The sequence below is a fragment of the Sorex araneus genome, chromosome 6 (assembly GCF_027595985.1).
Source record: "Sorex araneus isolate mSorAra2 chromosome 6, mSorAra2.pri, whole genome shotgun sequence".
NCBI lineage: Eukaryota > Metazoa > Chordata > Mammalia > Eulipotyphla > Soricidae > Sorex > Sorex araneus.
In genome coordinates this window covers 75933799-75954182 of record NC_073307.1, presented here as the reverse complement: position 1 = coordinate 75954182, position 20384 = coordinate 75933799, and the positions used below count along the sequence as shown (strand labels likewise).

Sequence of the window (20384 nt, the reverse complement as noted above, 5' to 3'; positions counted from 1 at the left end):
TCTACAGGCTTGGAGGAGCTTAAATAAAACCCTAAACCAGAGGCTGGAGAGACAGTACGGGGGGGTAGGACAGTACTTGCTTTGCATATAGTGGCTCCTGTTTAATCCCCAGCACCACATGTGGTCCTCCAAGGGCTGCCAGAATTGATTCTTAGCAGAGTCAGGAGTAAGGCCTGAATACAGCTGGTGTGTCCCCCATCACCCAAAAAATCCAGAAGAAAACTGAACCAAAGGGCTCAGTTGTCCACTCACCGGATGTTGTTGTGATTAGCCTTGGGCAATTTTTCACTGGCATTCCACAGAGCCTGAAGTCTCTTGTCTTGCTCCTGGATACTGGGAAATTCATAAGTTGAGGATAAGTTACTGTCACATTGGCAGTCATGTTAGTCAGCCATTGTAACATTGAGAAAAAGGAGTCATTCCTATTCATTATGTCAGTAATCTGTTATTACTTAAATGTTTGCCTGTTATTATTTCTTCCTTCAAGTTTTCCTTCTGTCTGTTACTCCTGCTACTAATAAAAATCCTATTGTGCCTGGCACTTATACCCACATTGAATGCGTGTCAAGGAGGAAGATGGGAAGAAGAGGATAGAGACCAGATTTCTCTAGAGTAGGCAAAGACAATGGCACTGAAATCAGAACATAGGACCCCGGTCAGAGAGTCTAGCCACTTTCCTACCATGACAGCAATCTGTGCTTCATTATGCACATAGATCCTTGAAATCTGGCTTATAACAGAGTCCAATAAATCATCCCTGAAGCCCACTTCCCACGGCCCTGCTCCAAAGATCCATGAACTAAATCTCTGAGGAAATGCAGGCTAAGCTGCTAAAATTCCTGGACATACCAGTCTCCTAGCTGAACACTCTGGGGCACCCTTGGAAGGGGGCAGACTGAGTCCCGGCCTCGCCAAAGCCCCAGCAGCTGCACCCAACTTTGTAAACAATGGTGTTTAAATAAAGCAATTATTAATTTTTTTCTTGATATTTTTGTCACTTTTTAGTTATCTAACTAGCATGCGGCCTAGGCAATACTAATTCCATATTGTTTTCAAAGCAAAGTTAAAAGTTTATGTTAAAAAAAAACAAAAAAACCACTCCTTGAGTAATGAAGTTCTATGAATTCAAAAGAGACAAAAGGAAATCTGATTGTTAAGGTATAACTTAGGAATTGAAAATGCTTTCCTTACAAAAAGAATTGTTATAAGGGTTTTTAAATTTATAAATCCTCTTGAATATTAAAAAAAAAACTAAATAGTATTACATGATTAATGGACTGGAGCGATAGCACAGTGGGTAGGGCGTTTGCCTTGCACATGGTCTGGTTCGATTCCTCCGCCCCTCTCAGAGAGCCGGGAAAGCTACCGAGAGTATCCCACACACATGGCAGAGCCTGGCAAGCTACCCGTTGTGTATTTGATATGCCAAAACCAGTAACAATAAGTCTCACAATGCAGACATTACTGGTGCCCACTCGAGCAAACCGATGAGTAATGGGATGACAGTGACAGTGACTTGATTAATATGTTTTTCAAAAAAATCTATATTAAAGCCTACATGATTAAGATCATCTATTCAAGGGAATTTTTTTCTCATGAAAAACTGAAAGGCCCCTTTTTTGGGCCCAAGGTCAGGATGATATTAAACATGGAGAGTCTTCTTCAGACCCTAACCATCATAAAAACAAAAAAATCCCTTTCCAGAAGGACGAGGCAAACATTCTCAAAATATACTTTCATTAGGAAACTAACATGAAAGTTGAACACCATTTGGATATGGAAAGATAACATGCTCATTTTGCTGAGTCACAATTTGACCAAAGACTGGCTAATGAGGATTTTGCACAGTGCTGCCGTGAAGGACGAGTGTAGTACTCTTTTACCCACGTGCCTGTTGCTTCACCCCTCTGACTCTTATTTTCTACTCAACATGATGGGACAAGTGAGATAAAATCTCTAACAAAGTTGCTGAGTTGTGAGTGGCTTGAAGGAAAATCTGCGTAAAGTACTCAACATGGTCTGGCTCATTAAAAGTTTTCACTCAGCATCAGCCCTTCAGCTGCCTTTGCTGTGGCCACCACTCTCTTCTCTGTTTCGAACCAAGGTGTCTTAGATGGCACCACACTGTGTTCTTTTTCACTCTTCAACCCTTTCTCTGCTGAGAGGGCAAATGCTGTCAAGACCATTCATTAAAGAAACAATCAATAACATACACCGAGTCTCCTATGGCATGCACTATGCTATGGATGAGAAGCTGTGACTAATAAGGTCACTGTTCCCTCGAAACGCAATTTAATCAGTGACATAAATAGGCATGAACCAAGTCATCAATTTTAGGCAAAAAAGTGACACAGAATGGGACAGATTAGGAGTGCTGGCTTCTTTATGTCAGATCATCAGGGAAAGTTTCTGAGGAAGTTACATTTAGGGTGAGGTGAGATGAGATTGCCAGAAACAGTCAATGGCAGATAAAGCGCACACGGGAAACAGCTGCACAGAGGAGATGTGCTGTGAAAGCAGGGACATTCGATACTTAAGGAGATGCTTCATGATTAGATCTTACTCCTCGTATACATCCTCCAGGCACTGCTCAGTCTCTGGGCTCTTCTGAACTCGTTCATTGCACAGAAGCAACTTAATTTATGTGACTTGACAAGGTGGATCCTTTTGAGTTTGGGCATATTGAGGTCCTTGTGATTCTTAACTTTAGAACTCTCTGTCTCGGGCTCACCTCCGACTCCCAGCTGTCCTGTCCCATGCACATCTCGCTGTCCTTCAGAGTCTGCCTTAAGTACCATCAATCTTGCTAGGGTTCGGGTGGATCTTTGGTGAGACTTGGTTTTATCATTAGCAAGAGTAACCTTGGGAGATTTCAAACTAAACCTATAACAATTACATCTGAGGCTTTCATACACTGCTGACTTTTAAAAGCTTACCTAGAGACTTGAGGAAAAATGAAACAGCTTTTCTAGGGAAAAGTACTTTCACAAGAAGTAGTGTCCTTAGTTAAGACAATGTGATTTGCAAAGCTGTTCAGAATAGAATTTTTTTAGACATAAAACATTGCAACACTAACCCTACCAACAGTGTCCCTGGGGTCCCTGTAACTCCCAAGCCTTCACCCTTGGTAGGAACATAACAAGTTTATTACATACTGTTTGCCCCAACAAAACATAAAGAAATGGTAAATGGGATTATCAGAAGATTAATCAACAAGTCAATTTGTAGTGATGTATAATAACTGCTATATGATTTTAACCTCTGTAAATAAGAAATTCAAGTTATTTAATACAACATAGTATACTGCCTGTTCTCATTTACATAAAAAGTTTTCAACTCTGGCATCTAAAACATACTGCATTAAATTTTATTTTGTTCTTGAACCTTCTTGTGGTAATAACTACATCTTCCCTAACATAAATGAGGCTATTTAAATTTAATTAATTTATTTTTATTGTAATTTCTGTTCCCTTGGCAGAGATATAACATACAATACTGTCAATTCAAAGTTAAGAAAAAAAGTAGTATCCTTAAAGATAGACATCAACATTCCAAGAATTTTAGGGACAAAATAGTTTCTTCCTTAGAGACCAAAATAGTCTTTGATTTACCTTGATTCAAAGACACCAGCCCATTCAGGTACTGGGACAAATCCTACATCCAACATCCATTCCCAACTTTGCAAATTAGATGGAAACTAGTGTTTGTCAGTTAGATTCTGAAACAGAGGACTGCTTTTCTCTTCTCTGACTTTATATAACCATTATTTATACATTCGGTAAATAAAAGGGACAGCTTCTATTCCAAACTGTGCTTTTGACTGACTTAGTCTCTAGGATCACAGTATAGTTCTAGAGGCATAAGTGCTGTGCTTAAAGACATGGATTCTGGGAACGGAATTCTTAAATTAAAATTTCTCACTCTGCCAGTTTTCAGATAACAAGTAACTTTGACCATGATGTATCTGTCCTACAACTCAGCTATCCCATCTTGTGAAATGAGGAAACAGCACAATCTACTTTATAGGATTACAGTGAAAATAAAATTAGTTAAAATATATAAAAACTTAGAACAATGGCTCTAATATAACTTAACCATAGTGCCTTATGATGATGAAAGCAATCATGGATCTCAAGATCTATTCCACACAATGACAATGTCAGAGTACCATCTATTTGGTCTTCTTTTAAAACTTAATTCCTACGTTTCAAAAATAATTATACCACTCAACTGGAGTTTCCTCTAACCTTATGCACACTAATCTGGCCTCATTTCTGGATAAGCAGGGTTCTATTTCAATTTCCAGTTTTTTGTTTTGTTTTGCTTTGGGGCCACACCCAGCAGGGTTCATTGTTTATTTTCTGGTTTTGTCCTTAGGGATCATTCCTGGTGCAGCTCAGGGAACCGTATGGAGTGCGGGACTGAACAAGGGCAGCTTCATTCAAGCAAGCACCCTATCCTCCGTATTCTTTCTCTGGCCCCTGTTTCTCTTTTTTTTTTTTTTGAGTGGGGGCACACCCCGCATTTATCAGGGCTTATTCCTTGCTCTGCACTCAGAAATCAATCTGGCAGGGTTCTGGGAATCATATGTGGTGCTGGTGCTGGGACTCTAACCCAGGCCACCCATGTCAAAGTACCTGACTGTCTCTCTGGTCCAAAGAGATAACACTTCTTCATAAGAACTGTCAAAACAAAATTGTTTCTAGTACTTAAAGACACAGTGTTTTTTTTTTTTTTCTTTTTGGGTCACACCCAGCGATGCTCAGGGGTTACTCCTGGCTTTGCACTCAGGAATTACTCCTGGCGGTGCTTGGGGGACCATATGGGATGCCGGGGATCGAACCCGGGTCGGCCGCGTGCAAGGCAAACGCCCTACCCGCTGTGCTATCGCTCCGGCCCCAAAGACACAGTGTTTTTTAACCTAAAGAAAAGCTAAGTTGGCTCTTCTTTATGGCTTAATCATGACTATAAAGCATATCCTTATACAGACATCTAGATAAGGTAGTTATTGACTTCAATCGATCTCACAAAAGATTTTTCTCCTTCTTCATCTCTACTATGTACTGTTTCTAGTAATATCAATGACTCTCTCTCTCTGATAGTAACTTTCCTACTTCCTCATACATAATGTCCACTTGCTTCATAAAAATAGATTCCTGCAAATAATAACATATACTTTGATATCTCTTAACTACAACCAAAGCTCTGATTTCCCCTGCTTTGCAACGCCCCTGCTCGGCACAGTCCCTGTCTTCCCAACACAGGGCCTTGTGCTAGGTACCTCCCAGCTGAGATCCACTCCCTCAGGCTTCTTGAGATGGACGGCATGCACTACCACAAGTTTTCTGGGGTTTTTTTTTTGTTGTTATTTGTTTATGAGGATTTTGTTGTTATTCATTGTTGTTACAGTATCTTTAACAGGAGTCTGCATATAGAGTATAATATAAGGTGCTTGTCTTGAATGCAGGTAACCCAGGTTTGATCCCTGGCATTGCATATGGTCTCCTGAGAACAACCTGAAGTGATGGTGCTGAACACAGAGTTAGGAATTAGGAATAAGCCCTGAGCATAGCCAGCTATGTCACAAAAACATATACTTATATATATATATAAATATATATACATATAAATATACACACATATATGTTTGTATGTGTATATATGTGTGTATATATGCACACGTATTACACATAAATTATATATATACATATATATTATGAGGTAAATAATTCATAAAAACAAAGAATATCCTTTTCTTTCTGCAATATTACCATCAAAGTGTGAACTCTTCTAAAATCTTCATTTTGCATTTAAACATATGTAGAGACACCATTAGAATTTTATCACTTTCAATGTGTTGGGTGTTTTTTTCAGAATTTTCAGAATACTAACTGTTCCTGTTAACTATATTTCACTCACCCCAAATTTTATTTTTTTCATGTCAGCATGAAGAGTTTTAACTATTTTTTTAAACTATAACAGAGTATGTTGCAATACAGATTTACAATGGTTTAGCTTCTCCCTACTTGTCTCACCAATGAACCTTTAGCCACTCTGACATTTTTGCTTTTCTAACTAATGTTGCAGTCATACATACAAACACTTCTTCATGAGAAGTGTCAAGAAACCTATGTTTTATCATAGGTTACATGCTTTTACAATTTCAATAAATATTTCCAAATAAACTCTAATGCACAAGAACCACCAAAATGTTGTGTACTTACTTAGAAGCCTGAATCCACTCATCATAAAGTTCAAAAGTCATAAGTGGTTCTGGTAATTCTCGGAGGTAAGATTTCAAAGCGCCTGGGAATGAATACAAAATCAACCATGGTCACAACAACATGGCAAAAACAAATTATGCAAGCAAGAATTACCACATAGATCACATCTGGTGTGTGCCTGACAAACATGAGAAAAATCAAAAGATACCTTCACCTGGACAGAGTCAAGATACTCAAATGGCTATTAGAACTGGACTGACAATTTCACTGCTCTTTCTTTTCTTTCATTTTCTTTTAAATTTTATTTTTATAAAGTTGTTCATAATAATTTATTACCACCAACCCCACTACCATTACACCTTCCCACTACCATTATTTCAAATTTTCTTAAGCACCACCCAAACCTGCCCCAATCACAGGCTTTAAATAATCCATTCTGTATTGTTTGCTATGAATAATTTGCTAAAAATGATCCAAAAAATTTCCTTAGAAGGAAGTATGTGAAGACTGTTGTATCTTACCCCGGAGTCATTAAGCCCTTGTATAAAGAGATTAATAACATGTAGTTACAGGTTGAGCCTGTGTGCAAATACATATATTTTAATAGATATTGGTTGCCTCTACTTGACACCTCATCCAATGCAGTGTGCTACTCCTGGTACATCAGTGGTGTAGAATTTGAGATGTTACTCCAGGAATTCTAAAATTTTAAATAGGGTGATACAGCTGGAGTTAAATTTTTAATTGGATGGTGACTTTGGGTTCTGGAGGCATCTTTGCAGCTTGTTATCTCTTCTGAGATTTATTTGTGAGTTACTGGTCATGGCCATTAATGAAGGCAGCAGGCAGTTTGTGGGCATGACTGCCAAGCTCCTGGAAGAACAAGGAGATGGGGGAGGTCATGCATTCCCTGGGACCCTGCAGATTTCAGTCACAAAACCGCATACCTGAGTTTTTCAACAGATTCATACATGATTGAGGCTTGTCCTAAGCCTGTGGAGATCAGCCATGAGCATGGTGGTGACTGGGTTCTGAAGGTTTTTGGCTGCCAGGGCTGTTCTCTAATTATATATGTTTATATATATGTATATATGTATATTTTAGTACGCAGGGGAGACTTTCCTCCAAAGGACCATGTTAATCAATCTTAAAAGTTGGTCCAGAGTGGACAAGCTAAGGCATATTCCGAGGTCACTCACTCAATTGTCTGACAAGCCTCTGCAAGCTCACTCCTTCCTGTGAGTCTCCAATCCCTGAGACGGCCCTACTGACGAACTTGAGCACTTACCTGCAATGGCGTGGGGGTCTGCTGAGTACTCCTGCACGTCCAACACACAGCAGTCCAAGGCAGCTTTTAGCTTCTTCAGCTTGGAGGCAGATGGAGCTACTCGGAAAAGTCCCTATCAATATGACAGAAGGTCAGTCCTGTAACTCAAAGGCATAAAACTAAAACCAAAAGAGAGAAAGCCGACACTCCATTTCTGAAAAATCCATTTTTTTTGCCAACTTGGTTATGTGATGACAGCTATAGTAAAATAACATTGGTTTGTCCTTTCAGCCTTGCTGCAGGGAGCTTAGGTTTATTGGGTTACTCCCATCACAGTGCTCCCATTTCTCTGGAGCAGGTGAAGCCTCCCTGCCTTCTCCAGATGGAACCCCAGTGACCATGAGCTTCTACAAGTAGTGGCTCTGGTATGTGACTACAGGACTATTCCTCCGAATTGTGCAGCCGCGTAAGCGGCCTATCCTGATATGCAAAGTGAGCAATGAAAAGAAATGATCTAGAGAGAGATCCTGCGACACGCAGGGTCTTGCAGGATAGGGGGGTGGAACTGGCCTCTCTAGAGGCCCCGAGTTGCCATCCACGAATGGCTCCAAGCTCCTGAATGGCCATGATCCCAGAGGTACACAAAAACCAATCTCAGAACCCGAAGGCTTTTGACAGAAATCCCTCCAGACTTATTACTAAAATATCAGAAATCCAAAATCATCATATGCTCTTCAGAATGAGAAATAGAAAACAAATTATCTAATGATACCTTTTTGGCAGATCTGATTGTTGGGGGAAATTCCAAATAATAATGGTGGGAATGTCAAAATATTGAATGTGATCAAAGTGGAGAGCAAGCAAAGTGGAAATCACCTGCCATATAGGCAGGGGGAGGGGTAGGATAGGGGGTATACTGGGGTTCTTGGTGGTGGAAAATGTGCACTGGTGAAGGGATGAGTGTTTGATCATGTATGACTGAGACTTAAACTGGAAAGCTTTGCAACTGTTCTCACAGTGATTCAAAAAATAAAAATTAAAATAAATTAAATAAAGCAAAGAAGAAAATATCAAGTAAGAGAGTGAAGAATAACATATATTGAGAAGTAAAAAGTTCTAAAAGAAATGATGCATTAATTGAGAAACAATATGGGAAACATCAGAGGATCTATCTGTTCTTTAAGATCAGTTTATAATAACTAGATATCTAAAGGTAGTAATTGGGGGCAGGAGCGATAGCACAGTGGGTAGGTTTCCCTTGCACGCAGCTGACCTGGGTTCGATTCCCAGCATCCCAAATTGTCCCCTGAGCACCGCCAGGAGTAACTCCTGAGTGCAGAGTCAGGAACTCCTGTGCAATGCTGGGTGAGACCCCTTCCTCCAAAAAGAGCAAAAACAAAAAAAAATAGTAAAGGTAGCAATTACTTTTAGTTTTTGTTCATATCAATATTTAATTTTTTTTAAAAATCCATTATCTTTTAGAGAAATATACTAAAACCTCTAAAGATACAATGATAGAATGCCTTGAAGATAATCAAGGTAGGAGTTGGAAGGCCCAAAATGGATGCAGAGTGAACAGAATTGGTCATCAAACTGGGTGATGAAACTTACTATATTATCTTTTATGTGTCAATTTTTTTTTATAATTATAAAGAGAATGATGAGAAAAAGCAACTAGTCTAGTTTTGGTAGGTAACATTTCAGTAGGTAATAGTGATACTAGGCAGTCTAGTTTTGGGTCTGGTATGGCCGTACCCAAACCATCAAACTATTACTCAGGGATTATAAAATCTTCTTATATTATAGGTGATGAAACATGTAAAAATGTCTGGCCCTTAAAACATGGCCACAGAAGCTATTTATTCCCATTTCTTCTGAAAATCCAGCATCTAGAAAAGACTTGGATTTTACTGTCTTCCTTCTCTTTCATAGTCCTCACAGTTTTCTCTTTGTGAACAATAACTTAATGCTTATTCAAAGACTGATGATCAATCAAATTTGATAATCTTTTTAGACTCATATCCCCCCAAAATTCACAAGTCTCAATCATACTTTCATAATTTTCTCAGAAATAAATGTATAGTATGTCCTAAGTAAATATTGCCTTACTGATGAGATCAAAGGAAGATGGCATAATCATTTTAAACTAATCTATAGAAGAAGCCAAAGATGAAGTCTACCCCCAGGAAATGATTTAGAAATCAATAAATATTAACCAATTTATCAACACTTCTTGTATATAACTCTTAACAATACTTTATAAAGTTTTTATAGTCTTAAAGACTCTATAATGTTTCTATCTATCACGATTTGGGGATGCATACATTAAACAGGTATGAAGGTCTAATAATCAAATTAGGGAACTTATTGGAACTTAAAGACTCTATAATGTTTCTATCTATCACAATTTGGGGATGCATACATTAAACAGGTATGAAGGTCTAATAATCAAATTAGGGAACTTATTGAACTTATAAGTACTTTGTTTAACCTCCAGTACCCCATGATCTCCAATCATTGCTAGATGTAGTCCTAGTGGCCCCCAGTAGCACCAGGATCTCTGGGCCAACGATCACCAGGAGTGGCCCCCAAATTACCTGAGCTCTGCTGGGAAGTCTCTTGAAATAAATAAAAATTAGGAAACTAATAGGCAAAAGGAGGGAGAAGGGAAGCGAAGAAAAGGGGCAGAGCTGCAAGGGTAATGTGACAGAGTAAGTTAAGAGGAAAAAGAGGAGGAAGAAAGGAAGAAGAAAAGGAAGAGCAAGAAGAAAAGGAAGAGGAGAAAAAGAGGAAGAAAAAGAAGTGGAAAAAGACAAACTGCACACAAGTAATTTTAAATAGGAACATCACTGTCTCTCACTGCATATCACTGTAAGTTCCTCCTGGCCATTGGCAGTCCTGCACTATCCTGTCTCCTCTCCTCTTCCTGTAAAGTGAAGGCGCATGAGAGGAACCGGGACCAAGTTGTACTCCTTAGGAGAGGGGACTACACAATAGCTCAACGTCTTTCGGCTCCTGAGATGAGAAGGAATGAGGAAAGGAGATCCTTCAGACTCTGTCTCAGGTGAAAGATGGCGTGTTCAGGACTGGGGTCAGCTGTGCCTAGACCCACCTCCTCCTGCAACCCACATTCCAGCAGCATCGTCACACAGGCCTCAATGGGGAAGGCGATCTCCCGGCCACTGATCAAGAGGTGCTCCTCCAGGGGCTTTCCAAAGGAAGGCTTTTCGACCCAGGCCTCTGAGGGAGCAAAGGAAACAAGTGTCGGTCAGCAGTCCACCTAGTGATGGCCACTTAGGCTGGGACAAAAAGATTTGCCTAACACTACCAAGAACACGAAGGCTCAGTTTTGTCTTCTTTCTTAGCGTTTTGGAAATCTAGAGAAGACTGGGGAGGGTGAAGGGTCACTCAGCTGCGTCCAGGTCTACTGGGCTTCACGAACATCCACATACCCTGGCCTCATCCCCTGGAGGGGTCAGTGTGTGTCTGCTTTGCTTCAGTGCAACTACATCAAAGTCCCAACTTAGGGATTTCTAGCAATTCATTTAGATCTTATTGTGGAGATCAGAGGGGCAAACAAAATATAGAAATAAGATCTTATCAAGGAAACTAAGCCGACTCACTAAGTCTCCTACCAGCACTTACCCTGTTGTGCTTTTATCTGAGGCAACACTGCTTGCAAGAGTGTCAATGATTTCTTGTGGTATTCAGCTTGCACTTCTATTAGCTGCAAAAACAAAAGGGCAAACTTTACCCTTTTGCCAAGGTGGAGAACACAGTCTGCTCTGCCCTGTGGACAGTCTGAAGGGAGATGCCCTCAGAACAGGGAAGGAAGCAGAATCCCCCTACCCTCTTAAATCTGCCTCAACCAAAGAGTCACTTTCCCTTTAGCTTCTGTCTGTAGCAGAGAAGTAGACAGAAATGGAAATTTAGAAAGTAGAAATTTAAAGGAATAAGGTGGTCCTGGAATCTGCAAGGTGGCTTTAATAATAACTGATCAGAAAACTTGGGATCTGATCAAGTTTTCTTTTTAAGAACGTTAGGAGGTAAAATTTCTTTGTTTATAGTGTGATGCAGTACAAAGAAAAGTTACTTCTATTCTTGCTATTTCATTATATCTAAAAAGATACTGAAGGGGGAGGAGAAAGCTACTGAAATATTGATACAATGGTTGAAAACTTGTGGTTGACTGCCTTCTGAAGTCCCTCACCCCTTAACAATTAGACATGCACTTAGGAAGGGGACAGAATGACTATTTAATTGCTTAGTATGGGATAGATGATATTATTTACAACTAAAATTAATACCTACATTTAAAAAATCAGAATATTGAAATTATACATAAGTGATGATGAGACAGTTTAATAAAGCTTAAAATGTCAATAGTACCAACCATTTTAGAAACTATAAAATTAAATATTATTGTAGCAAATAAATCCATTGGAATATACTTGAGAAAAATTATGCTTACAAATAAACTTTGAAGTTAGAAGTGATGTTTAAAGTTCTTCTACTGGGTAGAAAGAACTTTTCTGGTCTTCTGGACCACTGATCAAGGTGCTGAGGAATCACTAGCAGCCACAGCTGCTCCATCCTTCTCATCGCTTACACCTTTCAGTTACACATTCAGTTATGCTTACACTTTTCACTAACACTTACTCCTTTATCTTCTTTACCTTAAAAAAAATCATTCCATGACTTCCCTGATCATAAATATGAGTTCTGAGGTTATACTTTTAATTCCAAATTTAAAAGTAGCTGAGCTCATCAAACTCAGCCTTCACACATGCTCTCCTACTGAGCTACACACTTAGCTCAATAACTCTCTCCCTTTCTCTCTCCTCTCCCCTCATCCAACATTCCCTCTTCTACCTATTGCCTTGTATTTACCCTAGAAAGAATAAGGGTCCTGATTATTTGGAGCACATTATTCAAAAATGGATGATTCAAATTTATTGATGAGAGGCAAGCAAATGTAACACAAAATCATTTGTCTATTTACTGTTTTGGGGTAAAATTTAGATTAAAATCATATATGTATGGGAGGTGGGACTATTTTCTAGTAAAACCCCTTGTTTATGACAGAATAGGGTTTCTCAATGTTGGCCCTATTGAGTTTTAGGAAAGATAACTTTCTTTGCTGCAGATTAGTCTTGTACACTGAGGAACTTTTATCAGCATCCTTGATCTCTATCTACTAGGTACCAGTAGAAACAATGCCCCTCCCCTCAATGGTGACTGGCAAAAACATCTTCAGATATTGCCAAATGTTTAATGAAAGATGGAGTAACACTACTCCTGGCTGGTAATAACTGCCATAGATGACTTGAGTTGTTGTAACCTTGATGGGTGGGGTTAGGTTTAATTCTTAGGCTTTAATAGAGATTCATAAAAGGGAAAACTAAAGGCCAGATATGTGAGGGATGAGGGTAAGGACTTACCCTTTTCCTTGGCATCTCAACCAATGGGTCCTCCACGTTCTTCTTTCTTGTCCATACCACAAGAAAAAACTCTAGGAATAACCTCTACAAAGCCTCACCTTTTGAACACTTACCGTCTGAAAGTAGTTTGCATAGTCAATTTCTTTGGCCACAAAACTGTACATGTCAGCTGAAAGTTGGTCCTGTAGAAGGTAAAAGACAATCAGGGTAAAACATATCAACAGAGTGGCTAATTCTTGAGCTCAGACATAATTAAAGAAGCTTAAGTTTCAGTGAATTTAATTTTTAACATAACTAGCCACATAGCAAGATTTTTCAGTGATATTTCCATGTGTCCTTACCATATAAATGTAAAGAGCACCAAATGCCAGTGGTTTTCCTAAGGATTTTAACATGTCATGTCTAGAGTGAGAAAAACTGGTGTGGGGGGAGTAATACAAATTACTTCCATACAAATGTGCAGCTAATACTATCTGTGAGACAACCTCCAAGTAAGGAACATGCTCCTTCTCTTTCCCATCTACCTTTTTTCTTAATCATTCAAAAATTAATATCTACATTTAAAAAATCGGATTAAAGATTTCCTTTAATCTCCATAATGATTGGTTTGTTGCACATGTAATAGGGAAAGAGGCAGAATTACATCAGTCTGGGGAAATTTGGATAAGATTGCAAATTCAAGAATTCAGAAAACCGGAATTTATCTGACTCACAGATGAATCTCACACACTGGCCTCTAGCAATCAGTGAACTCGAGTTAACAATCTGATGCTGTGTCTGAATCTGAAATACTTCTCTTCTGAGGACGGTTTTCAGTTCCATAGAAATACCCAGAAGCATGCTCAAATAAAAGTACACCTTGAGCAGGATGCAGAATCTTTCACTAAATATATCTATTCAACATGTCACATTTCTGAACTTGGTTTTGAAAAATGTTCTGATCTCTAAATTTGTTTCTTGTTCAGTAGTCTTAGTGAGGAGAGATTTAGAAGACAGGCTTAGCTGAGAAGAAAAGAGTCTATAATGAATCGGTTGTGGCAAATAAAAGGCAGCAAAAGAAAGTTGATCCAAATGCTGAACAGATTACAGTAGGTGACTGCCATCAGAAAGAATCTGCTTTATGGGTCCTAAAGTATTTGCACTGACCCCAGAACCTTAGCCCCTCCAACTACTGTCACTGTCACTGTCATCCCGTTGCTCATCGATTTGTTCGAGTGGGCACCAGTAACGTCTCTCATTGAGAGACTTATTGTTACTGTTTTTGGCATACCCAATACACACGGGTAGCTCTGCCGCACAGGCTCGATACTCTCACTAGCTTGCCAAGCTCTCTGAGAGGGGCGGAGGAATCCAACTCGGGTCGGCCGCATAAAAGGCGAACACCCAACCGCTGTGCTATCACTCTAGTCCTCTCCAACTACTGCCTAAGCCAATTCTCAACAAGGAGTAATGGGATGTTATGAGAATCTATTGTTTTTTATGCAATATTGACAGGAAAGTAATGACTAGGTTTATTTTTTTTCTTTTCTGGTCACACGTAGTGATGCACAGGGGTTACTCCTGGCTCATGCACTCAGGAATGACTCCTGGCAGTGCTTGGGGGACAATATGGGATCCTGGGAATCGAACTTAGGTCAGCCACATGCAAGGCAAATGCCCTACCTGCTGCACTATCGCTCCAGCCCATGGCTGGGGATATTATTAAAGTCTTGTACCTATGGCAAGAGAAGGAAGGCACAGGGTTAAAGGGAAAAATCTGTCCCATGATTTTAGTACATACTTTGCTGAACTTTTAGCAGAGATTAATCAGAGATACCCTTGGTCTAGTTTCAGAGAATGAAGAAAGGAAAAAAGAATAAATTAAAATTTGTTGAGAAAAAGAACAGATGCCTTAAGGCTGTGACCCTGACAGGATGTAGGTTCATAGCTTCCCAACATGCCAGTAGATTTGATGCTATCACTAGTTCAAAACTAATGGAAGCTTCTATAACATGGATACAATAAGAAAGCACAAATCTCCTTAGAGATTCAGGTTTGTGCCTGAATCTACTGTGTCAGAAAGAAATAGGGAACAGGCAGTAAACAGCACAGAGAATGAGCAGCTGTCTCAGACATACTAGGTATAGACTGGGAGGTGACATCTGAATGGCTGCAGCAGACAGAATATATCCAAGAGGTGAACCCAACCTATCAGGCTAAGGTTTAGAATAGCCATCACAGAGCTAGAATGCCAAATGCAAATATCTTCTCAAAGTAATGAGAATCAATTTACTAAACAGTTATCGGGTACACATGAACACCTATTCATTACCAAAGTTAGTTAGACTGTGATACCTTACAGTAATTCTGAACCCTTGGCAGAGTCCACACCACCTAAACTTTGGTTCTCTGGTTACTCTAGGGCACTTGCTCTGCAAACTCCCTGTTGATAATACACGTGCACACAACTCAGAGCCACAAGCACCAGTTAGAGCTTGCAAGCATTTAAGACCTTCTCACAAGATATTTTTGGCTTCCAGAAAGCAGTGTGATCATGGGCACCAGCCTGGTACTGCAAAAGAGAGCAATGGGTTTCTATCAGGTGAAATGGAATTCCAAGTTCCACCCTTATCGCCCATGAATCACCAGGAATGTCAGGAAATGAATGAATCCAGGGGCAACAGAAACCCAGGAAAGTCTTCAACTACATTAGCACTTTAGACACTGCCTAAAGATAAAAACAATGCTCTTAATGTCCACCTCACAGAGGAAATCACTGGGGGAGAAGGTCATCGAAACATTGACAGAAAAAATGAGAAAGATCCTTTAAAAATAAAGGGATGAGATAAAAAATACAGGAGGTGGACTCAAAATCAGAATGTAAGAAGCCTTTACTGTGAAGAAGCCATTAATAAAGAAGGCAACAGAAAAGAAAAAAATTTAAATAATAAAAACTTAAAATATGTATCTGAAACATTAAGAGAAATAACCTGTACTTCATAGGAATTCTAGGAGGAAGGAAAGAGAGAAAGGGAAAGAATGGCTAGGAACTTCCTCAATCTAAAGAAAATTATTTCTGCACAGATCCAGACCATACAAAGAAAGACAAACAAAATAAACTCAGCAGAATGCCACCAAGACATTTTGCAACCAAAATGACAAGAACCAGACAGATCAATTTCTTAAAGCAGCAAGAGATAATCACTTACAAGGTGAATTATGTAAAATTCACAACAGATTCCTCAAATGAACCTCAATAAGCAAGAGGAAGCAATGATATTATTTAAAATATCGCATAAAAACCCCTGCCAAGAATTTGACTTTAAGGTTAAATTAACTATAATAAGAAAGTTAGAGAGGAAGAACCAACATTTGGAGACTGAACAACAAATTCTTTATTTTTTCTTTTTTAGTCACACCCTGTGATGCTCTGAGGTTACTCCTGGCTTTGCACTCAGAAATCACTCCTGGTGGTACTCAGGGGACCATATGGGATACTGGAATCGAACCCGGGTCGGCTGCGTGCAAGGCAAAAGCCCTACTATTGCTCCAGCCCCTGAACTAGAAAAACGATGGTGAAAACACTTAAAAGTCTACCAAGCTCAATGAGTGAAAACAATGTAACCAGAAACATAAACTACATCATATAAATAACATCAACCAGCTCAACGTATCCTCAGAAGTATCTTCAGTGAGTCATACGGTGATGAGGAGGATCATTGAGTTCAAATGATGGCACCAGCAGTCAGCAAAGCATAAGCAGCATACGTATTAGGATGAAAGAGAACCAGTGTAATCAGACATGACAGAGATAAAGAGCATGGAATGTGATATTTTAAAAACTTAATAGAAGCTCTGAATAGCAGAATAACAGCAGCTGAGCAACAGATGAAGAAGCTCCAAGATGAGGAGTAAACTGCCAGGAAACTCCGTAAGATGGAAACAGTCTGAATAGAAATAAATAACATACCACAGAACTATAGGATGAGTTCAAAAGGCACAATATAAAAATCAGCAGAGTTCCTGAAGAACAGGAAGACACGTGTGATGAAGAAACATGAGCTAAAGAAGTCATCAAAAAGGATTTTCCGGAGCTGAGAACTACAGGAACTGAGGATCTGAGAGACACGAAAGATCCCAGTGAAAACTGACTAAATTAGGAAAACTTCAAGGCACGTGATACTTAAAATGACAAAATCCAAATACAGAGACAGAATATTGAAAGCAGTAAGATCAAAAAATGAACTTATGAAGGAAAGTCCATACAATGTACAGTAGGCCTATTAAATGAGACTTTATGCATCAGAAAAGTATGGAAGAATACAATAAAAAAAACTTAATAAATGAACTCCTCACCAAGAATATCCAGTCTATCCAGCTAGGTTATCACTCACATTTGAAGGAACTATAAAGAACTTCATGGACAGTCAACAGCTTATGGAATTCATAGCCTTAAAACTAGTTTTGCAAGAAACATTAGAATAGCTCCTTTAAATGACAAGAAAACTCTCCCAATACGTGGCACTGCATATGACACTTGTATGGTTCTCTAGTGAATTAAGAAAAGTTAAAAACGCCTGGAAATCAATCATCACAGATTGACTTTTATTCATTTATTTTCTGATAATCCTATTTGGGATCTCTTTAAGTGTAACTGGAGCAAGTAATATAAAATAAATTTCAGGTCAAGGAGATGGCCTAGGGTGTGGAAGGGAACTGGGAACACTGGTGAAGGGGAGGGGACATTTGGTAGTGGGATCAATGTTGGAACACTGTATGCCTGAAACTGTTAAATCACAATGTCTTAATAAAAATTTTAAAAATAAGTTAAATAAATGCTGCATTAAATATAGGTCCAGACATCCAGCATTTGAATTATAGCAACTTATGACATTAGAAACATAATCTGCAGACGTCCATAGGAATCATAAAGCACTTTTAGAATACATTTTGTGCTGCTGTTTGTTTTGGGCCACACGTGGTGGTGTTCAGAGCTTACTCCTGGCTCTGTGCTTAGGGTTCACTCACTCCTGGTGGGTTTGCTGAGTGCAAGGAAGGTGCCTTACTCATTGTACTATCTTTCCAACCCTCTAAAGCACTTTCAAAGAAGACATACATTGATGTCTAACTAACAACATGGATTTAAAGTTCATTGTATCACTGTATCACTGTCATCCCATTGCTTATCATTTTGCTTGAGCGGGCACCAGTAATGTCTCCATTGTGAGACTTGTTACTGTTTTTGGCATATAGAATACACTACAGGTAGCTTGCCAGGCTTTGCCTTGCAGGTGGGATACTCTCAGTGCTTGCCGGGCTCTCTGAGAGGGACGGAGGAATCAAACCTGGGTTGGCTGCGTGCAAGGCAAATGCCCTACCCACTGTGCTATCACTCCAGCCTTAGCCCATGAAAATAGGAATGAAAGCGAAAAAAATTAAAATGCATTTATGTAAATAATTAGTGAGTTTTCTTTATAAGAAAAAATGTTTCAATAACCATTAGGCTTACTTTCCTTTTAAAAATCACGTTTTCCTCATTTTTAACTAACCCACATTCAGAAAAATGACACTAGCTAAACCATCTGCAATTCTGCCATTCAGAAATAAATGCTGCAATTTTTGCTCATTTTTATTTATTTTAATCAGTCATGTATTTTGTATAATTGGTTTAACAAAAAAGGGACTAAACTGTACCTCCTTTACTCTTAGATAAGCAAAGTGATCATATGATGTTTATTATACTATTACTGAATTTTCAATATAATAATAATCTAACAAGGCCTATTTATATAGGTTTTAACCCATCTCCTGATTATTTCCTTTGCATAAACTTTGGAGTTAAAAATAACTCTGGAACTCAAGTAGTAAAGCACATGTTTGTACTTGCAAGAGCTGAGTTTGTTTCCCCAGAACCACATGGGCCTGAGCACAGCTGGGTATTGCAATGGTTTCCAAGTAGCATTGGGTTTATGCCCCAAAAATATTGTAATAATGTAACTTCTTGAGTTAAAATCTAAAGTAGAAGGAAGAAAAAAACGAGTTAAAATACTGCTGCTTTTGACATAATGCCAAATAACCATGAGAAAGATTAGCATTTAGATTTTAAGGAGTCATACTGAAGTGCGGCTTGTTTTTTGTATAATCATTTTTTCTTTAATTTTAATTTTTGAGTCACCATGAGATATACAGTTACAAAGCTGATCATGGTTGTGTTTCAGTCATATACCATCCCTCCACCAGTGTACATTTCCCACCACCAATCGTCCCTCCTGCCACCTTCCCCTCAGCCTGTCTCTAGGGAAGGCACTTTCCTTCTTTCTCTGTCTCTGTCTCTGACTCTGTCTCTCCCTTTTGGGGCATTATGGTTTGTAACCAGGTACTGAGAGGTTATCCTGTTTGTCCCTTTACCTATTTGCAACACACAGTTTGCATCCAGAGAGATCATTCCAATGATCTTTGTCATGGTGGTCCCTTCTCTATCCCAACTGCCTATCCCCCCAGCATTTGATATAACCTTTTGATTCTGTTTAATCATAACATTTATAGAAAAAAATTAGTAATGTACTTTTAATTTTTTTAACACAAAGCCAAATTTCTTCTAGATGTATTATTTATGTTAATATTTGTCAATTCCTTATCAACACTGAAGTTCCAATGTGAGTCTTCACCCAGTGCTTATAAGAGCTCTTATAGCTCTTATAAGCTCTTATAAGCTCTTATAGCTCTTATAGCTCTTATGATTAGACCACTGGCTTTCTCTAATACTACTATTTTCCCCTATTTGCCACTTTTCTTCAGACATTGTAATTTTTTTTGAGTTCTGTACTTTTAAAATGGACTTTTCATATTGTAATGTTTATTACATTTTTCTCATAATTTCCTCCTTTGTTAATATAAATATCTATCTATACGTCCAGTAAAGAATATAAAGTTTAAATCCCTAATAAGATTAGTAATTACTGTGGTACTAGTGTTAGATATTGAATTATTTCAAGATGTGTTCCTCAGAATTATTCAGCAAGAGTAGATTTGTCACTATCAACTGGAAATGTGACAAAGGTTGCTGTATACTTGGATTTTCTTCGGGCTGAGAACTCTCTTTCTTTTCCACTAAACTACTTTTGAAATAGTACCTAAATTTCAATTAGACAATTCTACAAATACAATTTCAGAAGATAATTAAAAACTCTAATCACTCTTATATTAACTTTGGAAACCTGTTGCCTTTTGAAACATTTATTATGATTCTATAAACTTAACATAGTTATTGCCCCATAGCTGGAAGCCTGCTTCATGAGCGGAGTGGAAAAGGCAGACGGAATAGAGAAGGGATCACTAAGAAAATAATGGCTGGAGGAATCAGTCAGGATAGGAGATGTGTGCCAAAAGTAGAGAATGGACCAAACATGATGACCTCTCAGTGTCTGTGTTGCAAGCCTAATGCCCCAACTTAGAGAGAGTGTATGGGGAATA

General features: G+C 38.8%; 1 protein-coding gene across 5 annotated transcripts in view; it reads right to left on the bottom strand.

Annotated features, from left to right (window-relative positions):
* The window catches only part of ARHGAP44 (Rho GTPase activating protein 44), a 195358-nt gene that overhangs the window by 30866 nt on the left and 144108 nt on the right, over positions 1 to 20384 (bottom strand). For all 5 annotated transcript variants that reach the window (XM_004603890.3, XM_055143123.1, XM_055143126.1 and 2 more), the window contains exons 8-13: positions 13046 to 13114; positions 11137 to 11218; positions 10604 to 10731; positions 7513 to 7624; positions 6225 to 6306; positions 253 to 333 (exon numbers count right to left, since the gene is read on the bottom strand). In XM_004603890.3, coding sequence (XP_004603947.3) covers positions 253 to 333; positions 6225 to 6306; positions 7513 to 7624; positions 10604 to 10731; positions 11137 to 11218; positions 13046 to 13114 — 554 coding nt within the window. The remainder of the gene's footprint in view (positions 1 to 252; positions 334 to 6224; positions 6307 to 7512; positions 7625 to 10603; positions 10732 to 11136; positions 11219 to 13045; positions 13115 to 20384) is intronic.